This window comes from Talpa occidentalis, unplaced genomic scaffold, assembly GCF_014898055.3.
Source record: "Talpa occidentalis isolate TD23 unplaced genomic scaffold, MPIMG_talOcc4v2.1 talOcc4.14, whole genome shotgun sequence".
NCBI classification, from domain to species: Eukaryota; Metazoa; Chordata; class Mammalia; order Eulipotyphla; family Talpidae; genus Talpa; species Talpa occidentalis.
In genome coordinates this window covers 8960048-8974379 of record NW_023601433.1, presented here as the reverse complement: position 1 = coordinate 8974379, position 14332 = coordinate 8960048, and the positions used below count along the sequence as shown (strand labels likewise).

The following is a 14332-nucleotide window of genomic DNA, read 5'->3' as shown; positions in this document are numbered from 1 at the left end:
GGCCTTTTTTTTTTTTTTTCCTGGAAAATCCATTTTTAATTAAAAGGAGGATTAGGTGAATGGGGCTGGTTTACTATATCAGTATGGCACTTCCTAAACCATAGATAAACCATTAACTTCAGCTCCCCCACACACACCCCCAAATTAAACAGGCAAATACACTAGTCCACCTTTGAACAAACTGACTAAGGGGAGCAAACAAATGCAAGCCCCCCGGCGGGGCTCAGCGAGAGCCCACAGAGGCTCTTCTGGAGGCAACACAGTGAGTGGGGACAGCCAAACAGGTTTCAGATATCAAATAATATTTTAATTTCTGAATACTTTCAATTTTCCTTGGAATATAACACACAAAGACTCGACCAAACAGTTCAGTTATTATAACTTTTACAGTATACAGAAATGTTGCACTTAAAAAAAAAACCTTCAGTTTTTTTAAAACACAAACTGTAAACTCTAAGATACTGAATCAATCACGTTACCTATAAGTGCCAACAGTGTTATTTTGTCATGCTGATTTCAATGGTATTTTTTAAAAAGGGAAAATATCAACAATTATAATACAAAGGGTTTGCAAATATACAAACAGATAGAGGATTTTCATAACAATTCAAGAACTAAGCGGGACCCAATTCAAATTACAAAAGTTCACTTTTTATTCAAAACCTCAGCATGTGTCTTGGACACATTCCTTGGCTGTCAATAAATTCCACAGTTCATTCTCTTTCTTAAAATATTTTTAAAAAGCTAAGTTTGTCATGGTGTCTTTTTATTTGGGGGGGGGGCAGGGTAGGGGAAGTTAAGTGTTGTATGTGGTTCCTCCAGTTCTCAAATTAGAGTGCTCAACATCACCTAAATTTTTTTTTTGGTCACCACTTCTAAGTGCATTTCCATCATCTTTGAGTTGCCTTTTAAAGTTTTATGTCTTCCTATGATATTTTCATGGACTCAGTTTTAATTCTTGCAGAACATATATTTTAAGGATACACAGTTTTTAAGAAGCCAAGATTATATCAAAACTTATTATAGAACCACAGAATAAACTGGTTTGGAACCAGAAAAGTACAAAAAAGAACAGCTAGAGGTACATAGACACAGGACAATTAATAATTTGGAAAAAAAAAAAGACTTACTTTCTCCATTCTGCTAATTTTCTCCCAATCTCCTTAAATGCACTTTTAGCAATATTTTTCAAAAATTTACCAAAAAAAGAAAAAGACCAATTTCCTTTTTATACAAAAATGATAAGTAGCAAGTTGTTCTGACCGACACAGGAGTTTTTTTTTTTTTAATGCATTCTGTAAAAGTTCATTTGACAGTCTTTTTTTTTTTTTTTGAAATTCACAGTCCATTAAATTCTTCCCCTCTCTTCTTTTAGCAAACTTGTAACATCCTTTTATATCCTTTCTTAACAGAAGGAATTTAAGCAAACAAACCAGTCTTTTGCCTTTTCTTTCTCTCTGTTTCACTCCCCCTTCTTATTTTGATTTATTTATTTATTGAATTGCCATATATGGCCAGTTAAAACTGCTGCCGGACAGTAACATATCCCGGATGAGGGTTTCGATGGGGGTTTTACCTACCAAACGGACGAAAAACAATTGCTCTATGACTGAGGAGGACACGGTGCGGAGAGAAGGGAGACGGAGCAAAAGCTTTCCAAATCGCGTTGGCTGGTTGGGGTACTGACTCCTAACGTATTCTTCCAAAGCACACTGGGACTTTTCCTGCAGGCTTTCCACATGGGCTACATCAGAGAGACCACAGGCATCTGGAAGAAAGTTTCAACAGAAAAAAAAAAAAAAAAAAAAGAAGAAGAAGAAGGAGGAGAAGAAGAAGAAGGAGAAGAATTCAGTCATCAGATTAAGGGGTTTGAAATGGGTCACATGAGGTGTGTGTACAGTGTTCTGTCAAACTGCCCCAACCGGAGTTGGAGCAAATGCCTTCGAAGTGAAAACTTGGGGGGTGGGGGTGAGCATGAGCTGGTCCTGGGGTATTTGCTTTAAAATCAAACACAGCTCAGCCCGCTGCAGGCTGGGTCACTGGGAGGCCCAAGCAAAGTGCATTGGGTGAATCTGGCTCAAGTCAGTAAACAGACAAACAGATGAAACTCAACTGGCTGTGCTCCTTCCCCTCCTCCTCTGTAAATAACAGTTTGGCTTATAATTATATGGGGTGGGGGGTGGGGGGTGGGCAGGCAACAACCTGGCCCAGCCCCTAGTAATGGCCACCAAGACCCAGCTTCAGGTTCTCCCCAAAGAGGGCGACTCATTTTTCTGCAGTCTTTGAAACTGATTTAAGTGGCCCTTTAAAACTGATCTTGTCAGTTTAGCCTATTGAAGGGCAGCCATGCAAACTGTGATCTCTCTGTTCATTTGAGCTGTTTCTTTTCCCCCCTTTTCTTTTCTCTCCCTTTTTCTACTGCTCCCCCCCCTTAAAAAAATCTTGGCCCCTCCAAGAAGAACCACCACCCCCCCTTCCCGTTATCTTCAGGAAAACACTTTTCTTTTTTAGATACGTGAAAATACAATAGGTGCCTTTGAAATGAGAGGCTTCTCAGTGAAGGCGGTGCAGGTTGTGACCTGACCTTTGGGGGCTCCCCAGACAAGACTGGGGCTAACACATGCATATTGTGAATCCTTAAAACAGAGATTCTGAAACAGCCGCCACTACCTCCACCCCAAGGAGCAGAACACACAAGCTAGCTCCTCACGTGTCTATCTAGGCTCCGTATGTCTACAGCAGGCAGAGGTGTCTGTGGCCAGGAATTAAAAGATCTGTTTGCATAGGATCCTTCCCTCTGCATGGGCACTGTGTGTCTCCCTCTGAATCAGATAACAGAACCTTTATCTCTTTGTGAGGCGATTTGCATTCTCCACACAGGCCTCTACATTTTGCAAATAGTAATAAATTAAACTGTTACGACAGTATCAGGCATTTCTTTCCCTGAAAGACCAAGGGTAAGGCTAAGAGCTAACAATGATATCAAGAAATTAGCAGCCACCCCCATCATCTGGGGATGTGGGCTGGGTGGCAGGGTTGTGGGACAGTGTGAAGGTGGCTGTGAGGTAGGGGGATACCCTGCTGTACATCTGCATCAAGCAAATGGTCTAGAGATGTCAACCCCCCCCCCCACCACCACCCCCCCAAAGCATCCACATCCCAGCCTTTGCAGAGTGCTCTGCCTTGCCCAGATAGTGCCCTTTAGTTGATGATCTAGGACTCTCCAAGGCAGGATTTGGGGTGGCTGTGGGAGTGGGGGGAATTTCACGGGAAAAGCAGCAATGTATAAGACAGTGGGTTAAGAACTCGGAGCCTGCAAATAGCTACAGCTAATGACTTGGGCCCCCACATTGCCTTCGAACAATAAAAAAGAGATTGTGGATCTTTTTGTTTGCCACACCAACTACACAGCTCTCCTAGCTGCCCGGCTACAAGCGGAGAAAAACGCAGTGGGTGCTGAGGTGCCAAGCCCTACCAACATCCAGTGTTTGTTATTCTTAATTGGGAACCCCTCTTCCCCTCTCAGCCGTGACAAAGGGATCAGCTGACAACTTAGAACAAGAATGTGGAGGGGGCTGATATCCACCCACCTGGGCTGTGCTGAACTCCGCCTGGAGGCAGCCAAAAGGCTCAGGTGTGGCCCAAAGTAGAAAGCCAGACACCTTCACAACTCATTTGGCCTCAAGAGTTCATTAATATTAGATCTATTACTCACACAGGTTAAACTACATGCAAACTAATTAGATTTCATAATGCAGTCAGTGATGGTTTTCTATCTCCAGCAACATTTGCATCCAGCCCATGTTGGCATACACTTGGGGTTGTTTGAAAATCGCTTTAGGTGTGCCTGGGCAGGGCAAGAGATGGGCCGGACTCCTCAACACCCCCCTGTAGATGCTCTGGAGAGCTCTGATGCCCCGTCCTTCCTCTCGCCCTTGCTGACAGCTCTGCCCCTCTCCTGGCACCCTGCATTGTTTTCATAAGAATATGATTCTGAAAATTGCTGCCCTCAGGTTGGGTTTGTTTGGTGCCCCAACTCCTACTGAGTTAGCAGACCAACTTTTCCCCTGCAGGGGCAAACTTTCCCCAGCAGGGATGATGCCAGGACGATTCCAGTGCCCAGGGGCATCTCCTAGGGGCTCAGCCAGGGTGACAGAGCAAGCCTTGGGGCTGAGGAGTTTCCGCAGGCTCAGCTGGCCCAGAGGGCCTGGGCCAAGGAAGGGGGGCAGAAACACTCATCTCAGGCTGGCAGGAGAGAAGAGGCCTCAGAGGCTTCAGCCAGACCCTCTGGGAGCGCCTGTATCCCAAGCATCCTTCCGGCCACCCAGCAGTCTTCAAGAGGATGATGGGCCTGCTGGGGGCCCAGCAGCTGCACAAAGTTCCCACTCCAAAAAGCACTACCCCGTGGGGTCTGTCAAGGGTTGTGGGGGGAGGCTGGGCTCCCTTTGGGGAGTCCCAAGTTCTCCTGGCCCTAAGTCTGGGCTAGGGTCCCTTGGGCAGGGGAGGGCAGGGCACCTTCCTACCTGAGGTGAACAAGACTATGGCCTTGAGGCAGCTGTACTCGGCGGAGTCGACGTGCAGCGCCTTGAGCTTCTCCACTTGCTCTTGGAAGATCCGTATGTGGTCCATAAAGGCGACCACCCGGTCGGCGGACATGGGCGAGGCGTGTAGGCCGGCGGCGGCCAGGAGCGGGGCGACGTGGAGGGGCATGGAGCACTGCGCCGCGTTCAGCACGAACAGCTCGCTCCAGGTGAGGCGAAGCAGGGCCACCTGATCGGTGATCTGCAGGTCCGGGAAAAAGGGGATGTTGCGGGCCCACTCGACGGCGCTGAAGAGCATCCGCGCGGCCAGTTCGCAAATGTTCTCGATGCCCATGATGTTGTTGGGCTGCATGCACTGGCTGCCGAAGCGCGACGTGGGATAGGGCTCGGCGCGCAGCAGCAGAGAAATATATCCGGACAGGTACGAGTGGCAGTTGAGGGGGTCCCCGTTGGTCAGCGCGAACTGCCCGTGGGTCGGCTGGGTGGGCGGCATCCTGCCCCTCTGCACCGCTGCGGGGAGGAAAGGAGACAGTCGGCAGTGAGTGACCAGCCTTGGCCCCGGCTCCCCGGGCAGGGTCGGCCCCAGCCCGACCCCCACGTGTCCCCCGGCCCCTCGCTGCGCGCCAGACCGCGCAGGCTGGCCCTGCTCAGCGGCGAGCCAGGGCCCAGGCCTGGGAGTCGCCGGGAGCCAGGCAGCTCTGCTCCCCGGCCACCCCCCAGGCCAGCTCTGGCGGCCGGAGCCGCACACTTGGCTCCGAGGCCCGCTCGGGGCTGGGCCTCCGAGGCCCCAGAATGGGCCACTTTGCCTCCGGGTCCCCGCTGCGGTGGGCGGGATGGCGGATTCCGGGGGCATCTTTCTTCTTTACTGCTAAACAGTTGATATTTCTTATTGATTGGAGGAGAGGGAGCGGGAGGGGCGAGTCTGGGGTGGGGGGGGAGGGCGAGACGCTTTTGCTGGAGACACCAGGGTTCACCCCGGACGGCCTGTGGCCACCCCGGAACGACTCTCCCCCCTCCAAGCCGCGCGCAGCCCCAGCCCGGCGGAGCCCCCCGATGAGAGACGAGAGGAGAGCCGAGGTCTGGCGGCAGCGCGCTGAGTGTGCTCGGAGAGAGAGAGACCCGGGCGAGGGGAGGAGACAGAGGCCGGCCGAGGCGAGGGGAAGCCGGGGAGAGGCGGGGAGCAGGCGGCCGGCGCCGGCGCAGCCCGGGCAGGGCCCGCGAGGGCCGGGGCGAGCCGGCGCAGCTCGGGCCGGGGCTGTTATCTGACGCCGGCCCGGGAGAGCCGCTCTCGCAGGAACACAAAGAAACCCCGGCGATCGCTCGCCCCAGCCCGGCGCCCGCGCCCGGCGCCGCGCGCGCCATTGGCCGAGCCAGGCTCGCGGCGCTGGGCGCATTTTATGGCACAAAGACCCAACTCGCGCAGGGCGAAAGCGGCCGCGAGGGTCCCTCGCCCACCCTCGCCCTCCTCCCGAGCGCGCTCTCCTCCCTTCAAAAGTGAAAGGAAAAAAGAAAACCGAGGTTTTTTTTTTTTTTTTTTTTTAAAGCAGAATGTTAATCCACGGAGGGTCACATGAGCGCTGCCCGGGCGGCGGCGTTAATACGGCGAAGTGCATAAAATTGCCATTTGTAATTTGAACCTCCCGTACAAAAGTACAATCTCAGGTTGTTGTTTTTTTTTTTTTTGGGGGGGGAGAGGGTGGGGGCTGGGGCGAGGGGTGGGGAGGAGGGACATATGTTGAACATGCAGGAAAAACAAGGAGAGAGAAACTGAGCGAGGAAAAGAGCGAGAAGTAAGGCGGGCTGGAAACCCACGGCGGCCGCCGCCACCAGCACCACCCCATCCCTTGCAGAGAGGCGACCTGGCGAGAACTCTCTCCATGCAAAGCAAAGCAAAGCAAACAACCCGAGGGGAGAGAGAGAGAGAGAGAGAGAGAGAGAGAGAGAGAGAGACAGAGGAGGAAACCAGTCGGCCCGAAGCAAGCGGGTGTGGGGTCTGGGTGCCCGTGCAGAGCGCGCGGCTGGTAGCCACCCCTTGGAGCCGCAGCACGAAGAGACGAGCTCCGGGGGCGTCTGTGTCCTTACCCAGAGCAGGCTAGCCACACGCACCCCAGGGCCCCGGGACCCCAGGCGAGAGGGGAGAAAGAAGAGGCCGATACCTTCCCGTCTCATGCCCACTTTGAGGCACTTTTTGAGGCGGCAGTACTGGCACTGGTTGCGGTGGTGCTGGTCGATGGGACAGTTCCGGTTGGCGCGGCACGTGTAGCTAAGGTTCCTCCGCACGCTGCGCTTGAAGAAGCTCTTGCAACCCTCGCACGTGAACTGGCCATAGTGCTTGCCGCTCGACTTGTCCCCGCACACCACGCACTCGATGTGCTGCTGCTGCTGCTGCTTGTCGCCGCCCGGGCCGCCCGGGCCGCCCTGGCCGCCGGCCGCCGTCTGGGCCGGGGTGCTGGCCGGGCCCCCCTGGCCGGGCGTCTGCGGCGTGTGCGGGGCGCCGGGCGGCGGGCCGGGCACGGGCGGCGGCTGCGAGGCCTGGCTGCCCTGCGAGCCGGGCACCTCGTCCTGGGGGTCGCGCCACGTGCTGACTACCATTGCCATATCTATGGGGGCCGCGTCCGGACTTCCTGCTCCCCTGGCTGCGGGCGGCGGCGCCTCCCGGGACCCGGGCTCCGGCGCGCCGCCTTTTGTGTGCGCGAGGGTGCGCGAGGGCGCGGGAGGGCGCCCCGGGTGGCTCGGGGGCTGGTTGGTTGAGGTTGGTTAGTTTTTCCTTTTTTGTTTCTGCTTTTGCAAAGTTTTGTCGCCGGCTCGTCGGGCCCGGTGTGTTTGTTTTGTTTGATTCCCTTGGCTCAGCGTGGCTGGTTTCGGGGGGCTCTCCGCCGGGAGGGGAAGGGAAGGGGTCGGGGGAGCGCGAGCGGGAGCGGAGCGTGGAGAGAGGGAGGGGAGGTAGAGCTGCAAGTCGATTGTCTGGCTTCAAGACAGAAGTAGGAGGCAGCAAAAAAAAAAAAAAACCTCTCCCAAGATCTCGCTCGCGCTCACTCCCTCCCTCTCGCTCGCGCCCTCGCCCTAGAGCGGGTGTGCAGCCGCGGAGTCGCAGCAGCAGCAGCAGCAGCAGCAGCAGCAGCAGCAGCAGCAGCAGCAGCAGCAGCAGCAGCAGCAGGAGGAGGAGGTCGAGGAGCAGAGGCGACCGTCCGGGGGCCAAGTCCAGGGCAGCGCACAGTCAGCCATTCAGGAAAGCCATGGAGACCAGGAGGACTCGGGGCGCGGAGGCGCCGCGCGCGGGTGCGCCCGGAGAGCCGGGCAGGCCGGGGCGGAGGCCGGCGGCCCGCGGGGTGGCCGGAGCGCTGCCCGGGTCCGGGGGAATCAGCATGAAAGTGGTCCGCGTCGGGCGCTGCGCGGCGTCGTCCTGGCGCTGGGCCGCTGCTGCTGCCGCCGCCTGCCCGGGGGCGCCCGGCGCGCGCCTGGCCCGCTCCGGCCGCCGCCGCGCGCCTTCGCCGGATGGAGGCCGCTCGCCGCTCCCCGCGGGCCGCCGGGGCCGGAGCCGCCGCCGGAGCCGGAGCCGCCGCCGGAGCCGCCGCCGGGTCGGGCCCGGAGTCGCCGCGTCTAGCGCCGCCGCCGCCGCTGGAGCCGCCGCTGGAGCCGCTGGAGCCGCCGCCGGAGCCGCTGGAGCTGCAGGCGCCGCCGCCTCACACACATAGGGAAAGAGTCAACTCGCCGGCGGCGGGGGAGAAATGATAAAAGAGAGAGGAGCGCGGATCACCACCTAGAAGCACATCCTCCGTGCGCGCAGGGGGAGGAACTCGGAGAGGAAGAGTCGGGGAGCGGGGAAGGCGGCTCGGCGCCCGGAGAAAGGAGGCAACTCGGGGAGAGGAGGAGGAGCAGCGGGGCACACACGCGCGCACGCACACACACACCGCGGAGAGAAAAGAACAGAGAATCAAAGTGATCAAATATGCTAAAAAGGGGGGCGCGGGAGGGAATGCGATTTATAGGCGCCGGGGCTGGCAGAAGTGGCTTCTCCGCGATCAGCTCACTGAGCTCTCTATATAGTGAACTTTGACACGACTGCTGCAACTTAGCGCACGTTGCCATGGCGACGGCGCGCCTTATAAGGCAGCAGCCGGGGTTGGCCTGGCCAGGCGCGCGCGCGCCGCCCCCTCGCCGTCATTGGCCGGAGCGCCATGGCGGCCGCGGGCGCAGCCCGGTCCTAGCGCGAGCGGCGTCGCGGCCGCGGCGCGGGGCGCGCGAGGGGCGAGGTGGAGGGGAGGGGAGGGGGGGGGGGGCGGGGGGCCGGCCGGGCCGCCGCCGCCGAGCGGGGGATGGGCGCGTGCCACGGCCCCGGGCGCGCAGCCCCCCGCGCTCTCTCCGGCGCGCCCCGCGCCCGAGCTTTGCGCCCCGGCGGGGAGAGGAACGCGGCGCGCACACACGACGCCTCTTAAAGGCTCCGCGAGAGGCTCGGGGTGGAAGCCAAGACTCTGCCTTGCGCAACTTGGCGATGCCACGAAAGCCGCCGCCGCTCGCTCGCTCGCGCACCACCCGGGACGCCCCGCGCATCCCTGTGCCCGCGGTGCCAGGGCGGGAGAAAAGTTCCCCCGGGGTCTCCGCAAGAGGGGTCGGGGGTGGGGGCGGGACCGTGCCGTTGATGGAGCGCGCCCGCAGGATCCCGACCAACGATTTGGCCAAATCCGGGTGATGGTGGACCCTTCTCTTGACTCTGACCACTCGCTTGGGTTGGTGGCTCTTATTATTTACTTTTTTTTTTTTCTCTCCCCTTTTACAGGGGGGAAAAAAGTCCTTCCGTGTCTGTCTTTTTCCTTTTAGGGTTAACACTTCGCAGGTATGTGGCCTGACATTTTAATTGCTCAAATAAAGCATCTCGGATGCTGAGAAGCAGACGGAGGCTTCAGCTCATTGTCAGGACGCAATTCAGATCCGTTTTCCTCAACTTTAGCCTCGCACGTTGGTGGTGGCTCACTCGAAAGCCCACGTCCTGCCACACACACCCAGCCATGGCGAGAGGGGCAACGACCCCTCTGCCCGCTGATGGACAAGCGGAGGCCGCCTCCCAACCTCCCCTGTGCCTGCCCTCTGTACACACATGTAAGCGCACATGTATCAGATGCGCATTTGTCAATGTACACAGACAAAGACTTCAGCGACTATGCTTCTAGGTCATAGAACAGTTGAGTATGGACTTCATTGTTCCTCAAGTTCTTTTTAAGCATTCATATAGTCATTAAAGCACACCCAGAGATCCTGCCCCAAACTGGAAATAATGCCAGTACGACTCCCAAGAACCAAACACACCAGCCACAGTCTACTTGAGAAATCCTATGCAATAGCAGCAACTTCACAGCCTGTGCTATTCTGCTCAGGGGGCTAAAATCATCCCCACGAGTAGTGTTTTCCGAATTCCGGGGTGTTTGGTTTTAAACATCAAACGTCCAGAATATACAGCGCCCCCAGACCCCCTCCACCAAGACGCTCTATTCCAACGAAGTGATCTTTCTGTTGGATGATGACAACAACTTAGTGGATTGTGATTATCCCACATCTATAGAAGAAATCTGTGACTCCGTCACACACACACTGCACCAAGAAAAAACTGAACTGGCGAGCCATGCAGGTTTATGAACAATTAAAATATTTTACAGCAAACACGCAGAACTACAGGAAATATGGCCACATGTAAAGAGCAAATTGTCGACCACAGGAAAGCATCCTTGATAGTTTAAAAAAATAATCGACGGAGACGAGGGATTAAGAAACAGCCATTTGTGCAACTGACATGTGTAGATTGCACTTTGCATTGAGTACCCTTTACACAGACACAGGCAGAATACAAGGTAGGGACTAGGTGAAGGTGTGGGCAGGTCTTTAGGGAAGGAAAAATCCTCTTTATGTTTTATCCTTGAAACCCGCGACCCTCTTAGCCCTCAACTCTTTTCCCACTGAAATCACATATTTCACCAAAGCTGCAGGTGCGGGGATTATTTGAAAGTTGTAAAAACAATCAAACAAACAAACAAAAAACCTACAGTAGACACTGAACTTCATAAACCTGGTGTGTAATGAGATTGCTACAGAGCGAAGCCAAGCTGAGGATTTCAAGTTGATGAAAGACACAATATAACTTTCTTCTAAAGAGGACAAGAAGGATGGAAAAGAAATCATTTCAGATAAGGTTTTGTTTCCCCACCACCACCACCACTATGCATGGAGGAATTGCATAATATCACAAATGTCAGTAGATGAGAGGAAAACTCAGCAGAGAGGTGGTGGGGCCAGGGTTGAGATAGGAAATCTAATGTCCATTCCGATCTCAACTTAATAGAAAATGGGAATAATTGATTATAGGGAAATCTTAATCTTGCCCCTGGAGTGCAGACACTTCCATAATAGGATCACCTTTTATAAACATGCAAAGTGAAAATTTTGAGGATCAAGAGCTTCCTCGGTCCATGATTTTTTTGGTGTTTCAAGGACGCTCTGATGGCCTCAGATTTAAAATGAATTTCCCAGTCATCTCCACCAGAACTGTTGCCTGCTAGGCACTAGGCACAAGACCACATCGTGTACCACGAAGCCAGAGGTGTCTGGCTCCTTTAGGACTCATTCAGTTATGGGGATGCTATTCAAGAGAAAAAAAAAAAAAACACCTGTATACATGGTATTTAATTTTTACTGCACTGAGGAAGACAGAGGACTACAGACTGAGGGAAAAAAAAAGTGTGTGTGTGTGTGTGTGTGTGTGTGAAACATTTTTAAATGTCTTCTTCAGGGATGCTCACTTCCCTTGAATAAAACAACTCTTAAGACTAAAAGATAAATACCAGCATGTTGTTACTGTTTTTTTTTTTTTAAACCCAGCCCAGTCTTTTATTGCAGATGTAAATTTATTTTAATGAGAGGAATGGCAAGCTTTAATTTGGCCCGAGAAAGTTGGATAAACATTTGTCTTACTCTGGGAAAAAAAAAAAAAAGGGGGGGAGGTGAAGAAAAAGAAAACCCACCCAGGAATATGATTTTCTTGCAGAAAGTGTCCTGATGGCTGTAATTCTTCACAGATTAAATCACAATATGAATACAGACCCCAGCAAACGCCGAGTTTAACTCTGAACTCAGTAGAAACCAGTTCTGTCCTCCAGGATTCATTGAATTCCACTTTCCCCCCAATCTAGTCCGTGTGTGTTTTTCTCTTCCACCACACTGGAGCTCCATGAATAGGCAAAGGGGCTTCCATTGTGTCCTTCTGAACTTCCAAGTCAATGCAATTTTTAACCACTGGCTTGTGGTACTTTGAAAATCACCAGGGGCTGTCAGAGTTGGGTCCTCTGAAAAATTTACAGTGCTAAATCACAGCATATGCTGGGAGGGAAAAAATTACTTAAGATTGGAGCAAGTACAGTATCTGTCTGCCCCCTAGTGTAAGAGTCCTCGCTGCCTAAAAATGCAACTTTAAAAGAAAAGGACCTCTTAAAGGGAAACGACTTTGGGCTCACGTAGGCAAAGGAGAATGAAACTTCTGTACATTTTAATCCGAATCATTCTCCAGGATTTAAAATTAATTGGCTCTGGCTTGGTTGGACCGGCCTCGCATCTCGCCACCTCTGCGCTTCCCGAGTCACTGGCTGGGAGCTGATGAATTTTTTTTTTTTTTTTTTTTTTTTTTTTTTTTGTGAACTGGGTTTATGTGAGTCCCCCCTCACCCCCTCCTCTGCTCTTTTTTTTCTTTCTCTGTCTCTGTCGTCTCTCTCGCTGGCTTTTTAAAAATGAGGACCCGTTCCCTGAGCGTTCTGGACAGAGCAAAGCATTGCTTCCAAAGTCAGCCCGCCGCGGTGGCAATAGACAGCCCCAAGGTACAGGTTTGCCTGCGAGCCGCGCGCCAGCTCCACCGCCCCGCCCGATGGTGAGTACCCTTCGGCTTGCGGTTCTCCTCCTAGCTTAGCCGGGCGCTCGCCTCCCCGAGCCGCGGCCGAGGGCGCCGGGCACAGCTTTTTCCTCCCGCCTGGCTGACTGTCAACTGCACAAGGTTGCAAAATGAAGCGCAGAGGCAAATCGCACCGTAAATTCTGCTACTTAGGGCGAGCCTAGCATCTCCTTTGCGAGCCAAGCGAGTCGTCTGTGGCTTGCAAAAAAAAAAAAAAAAAAAAAAAAAAACACGCTTCTAGCACCGGTTTTTAGTTTTGCTCTATGGAAGGAAATGAGTTTGAGGAGATGAGGAGACAGGAGGAAAGAGCTGGGAGGCTCCGCAGTCTTTTACGCTTCGGTTTAATCATATTTTGGCAGCTTCGCAATGGTCTTTTCCTCCGCTCCCCCCACCCCCCTCCGGCACCTCTCCTACCACACACATGTAATAAAACATGGCAATGCATTGAATGGACGCTCTCCCCACCCCAGCCCCACTTCCCCGAGCCCCCTAAAACCACAGTCCTAGGCATTTCATACACGGTAGCAAAGCGAAATTTTGAAAATCCCCAAGTCATCCCCAGCCCCACACAGCACAAGGACAAAAGTGAGACAGGAGAGAGAAGAGAGAAAAAATACTGTAAGTAAACATACCAAAACCATATTTGCCTTGTTCAAGGTCCCACACCGCTTGCATCTTCCTTCTAAACTGGAATAACTCTCCTTTAGTTTGGCGGGTGAAATACACGCTTTGTTGGCCCCCTGAAAAGATATGTCTTTGATAATTAAAGAGGATCTCCTCCTCGGGGTTTATCTAAGCGATTGTGCAAACTGATAAAAAGTAGGCACTAGCCTGCAGGGGAAAAGCGGAAAGGTGTAGGGAGAGATCTTCCACCTCAGGGAAGTGCTTCCCCATGTATTAGGCGCTCTCAGGCTTGGAAAAACCCTGCACGCTAACTTTAGAGAGACAGACGAGGTTTCAGGGAGCTGTGTACATAGCTGCTGAGGAATGCAAGCCTCGCCTTTAAGAAAAAAACCCCCAAACCGTAGGTAGGAGATGTCTGGAGTGATCCTTGTCTCTCATCTCATTCCTTAGAAGGAAGAGCGCGTTGTTACACCTTGTTTGGGGCTGGAAAGACGAGACTTTAAAAACACCCGTCCAATTGAAAAAAATCTCCCAACTTAATGAGTTTAGTCGGAGGCTGGAGCAAACGGCTCAGCCTCAGCAAAAAAAAAAAAAAAAAAAAAAAAAAAAAAAAAAAAAAACCGCCAACAACTATAGGCGATATTGCAAAGCAAGACGACCAGAGGCACAGCCAAATTCCACTGTTTGGGGTCGAGAGGGATGGAGGCTAATCCTAAAGCAAGTTGGAAAAAAACAGAGGTGGGAGTGGAGGGGGGAAAAAGCAGCAGCCTCGCAGACTGGCAGGCAGACTCCCCTCACCCCGGATCAAAGATAGAACTTGGAACAGGAGGGCAACATTTTCCTAGGAATCTGTGGGATTCCTCATTTTCTACTTTTAACTCAGGACCCCCCCCCCAACTCCCCAACCAAGTGATTTTTTCCCTCTCCCCTGCAGACTTGTGATTCTCCCCCCACCCCCACCTTCCTCTGTCCCTATTCTAGAACTTTCCTGGGGAGGAACCTATTTCTTTTGGGGGGAGGGGTTCCCCATTTCATGTCTTCAGATAATGAATGCTGAATTCACCCCCTCCCTTCATCCACTCCCCAAAACAAATAAAGGAAGCAGAAATACAGTAACCAGCGAAAAATTGAGAATAAACTAGGCTGCCTCTCGCAGTTTAATACAGTTTTAACTAATGGATTTTTTTTTGTTTTGTTTTGTTTTAAGAGAAGAATAATGGGAAAACACGGATCTTTTATT

At 53.0% G+C, this 14332-nt stretch overlaps 1 protein-coding gene and 1 long non-coding RNA gene across 12 annotated transcripts in view; one reads left to right on the top strand and one right to left on the bottom strand.

Annotated features, from left to right (window-relative positions):
* Positions 1–285: 285 nt before the first annotated feature.
* NR2F2 (nuclear receptor subfamily 2 group F member 2) lies at positions 286–13667 on the bottom strand. 4 transcript variants are annotated; one of them, XM_037510046.1, is made up of 4 exons: positions 13492–13667; positions 13101–13208; positions 4524–5051; positions 286–1768 (listed from the first exon to the last, which is right to left on the bottom strand). In XM_037510046.1, exons 2-4 carry the CDS (start codon positions 13141–13143, stop codon positions 1494–1496), a joined length of 846 nt encoding a protein of 281 aa, XP_037365943.1. In that variant the 5' UTR covers positions 13144–13208; positions 13492–13667; the 3' UTR covers positions 286–1493. The 4 variants fall into 4 exon arrangements, with proteins under 4 accessions (XP_037365943.1, XP_037365944.1, XP_054550728.1 ...); XM_037510047.2 differs by lacking the exon at positions 13492–13667 and adding an exon at positions 13300–13333; XM_054694753.1 differs by having other exon boundaries at positions 13101–13667.
* The window catches only part of LOC119244320 (uncharacterized), a 201484-nt gene continuing 199065 nt past the window's right edge, over positions 11914–14332 (top strand). For 4 of the 8 annotated variants that reach the window (XR_008551647.1, XR_008551641.1, XR_008551646.1 and 1 more), the window contains exon 1: positions 11916–12447. This is a non-coding gene — a long non-coding RNA (uncharacterized LOC119244320). Of the gene's footprint in view, positions 12448–14332 lie in introns of all 8 variants that reach the window. The other 4 variants (XR_008551642.1, XR_008551643.1, XR_008551645.1 and 1 more) reach the window with 3 other exon arrangements.

Excerpts from the sequence above, each read along its gene's own strand:
- NR2F2 (XM_037510045.2), bottom strand. The coding sequence starts at position 7,139 with ATGGCAATGGTAGTCAGCACGTGGCGCGACCCCCAGGACGAGGTGCCC. Across the intron at positions 5,052-6,697 it reads AGTGGGCATGAGACGGGAAG|CGGTGCAGAGGGGCAGGATG; the intron begins GTATCGGCCTCT and ends TCCTCCCCGCAG. Across the intron at positions 1,769-4,523 it reads CATAGTCTTGTTCACCTCAG|ATGCCTGTGGTCTCTCTGAT; the intron begins GTAGGAAGGTGC and ends ACTTTCTTCCAG.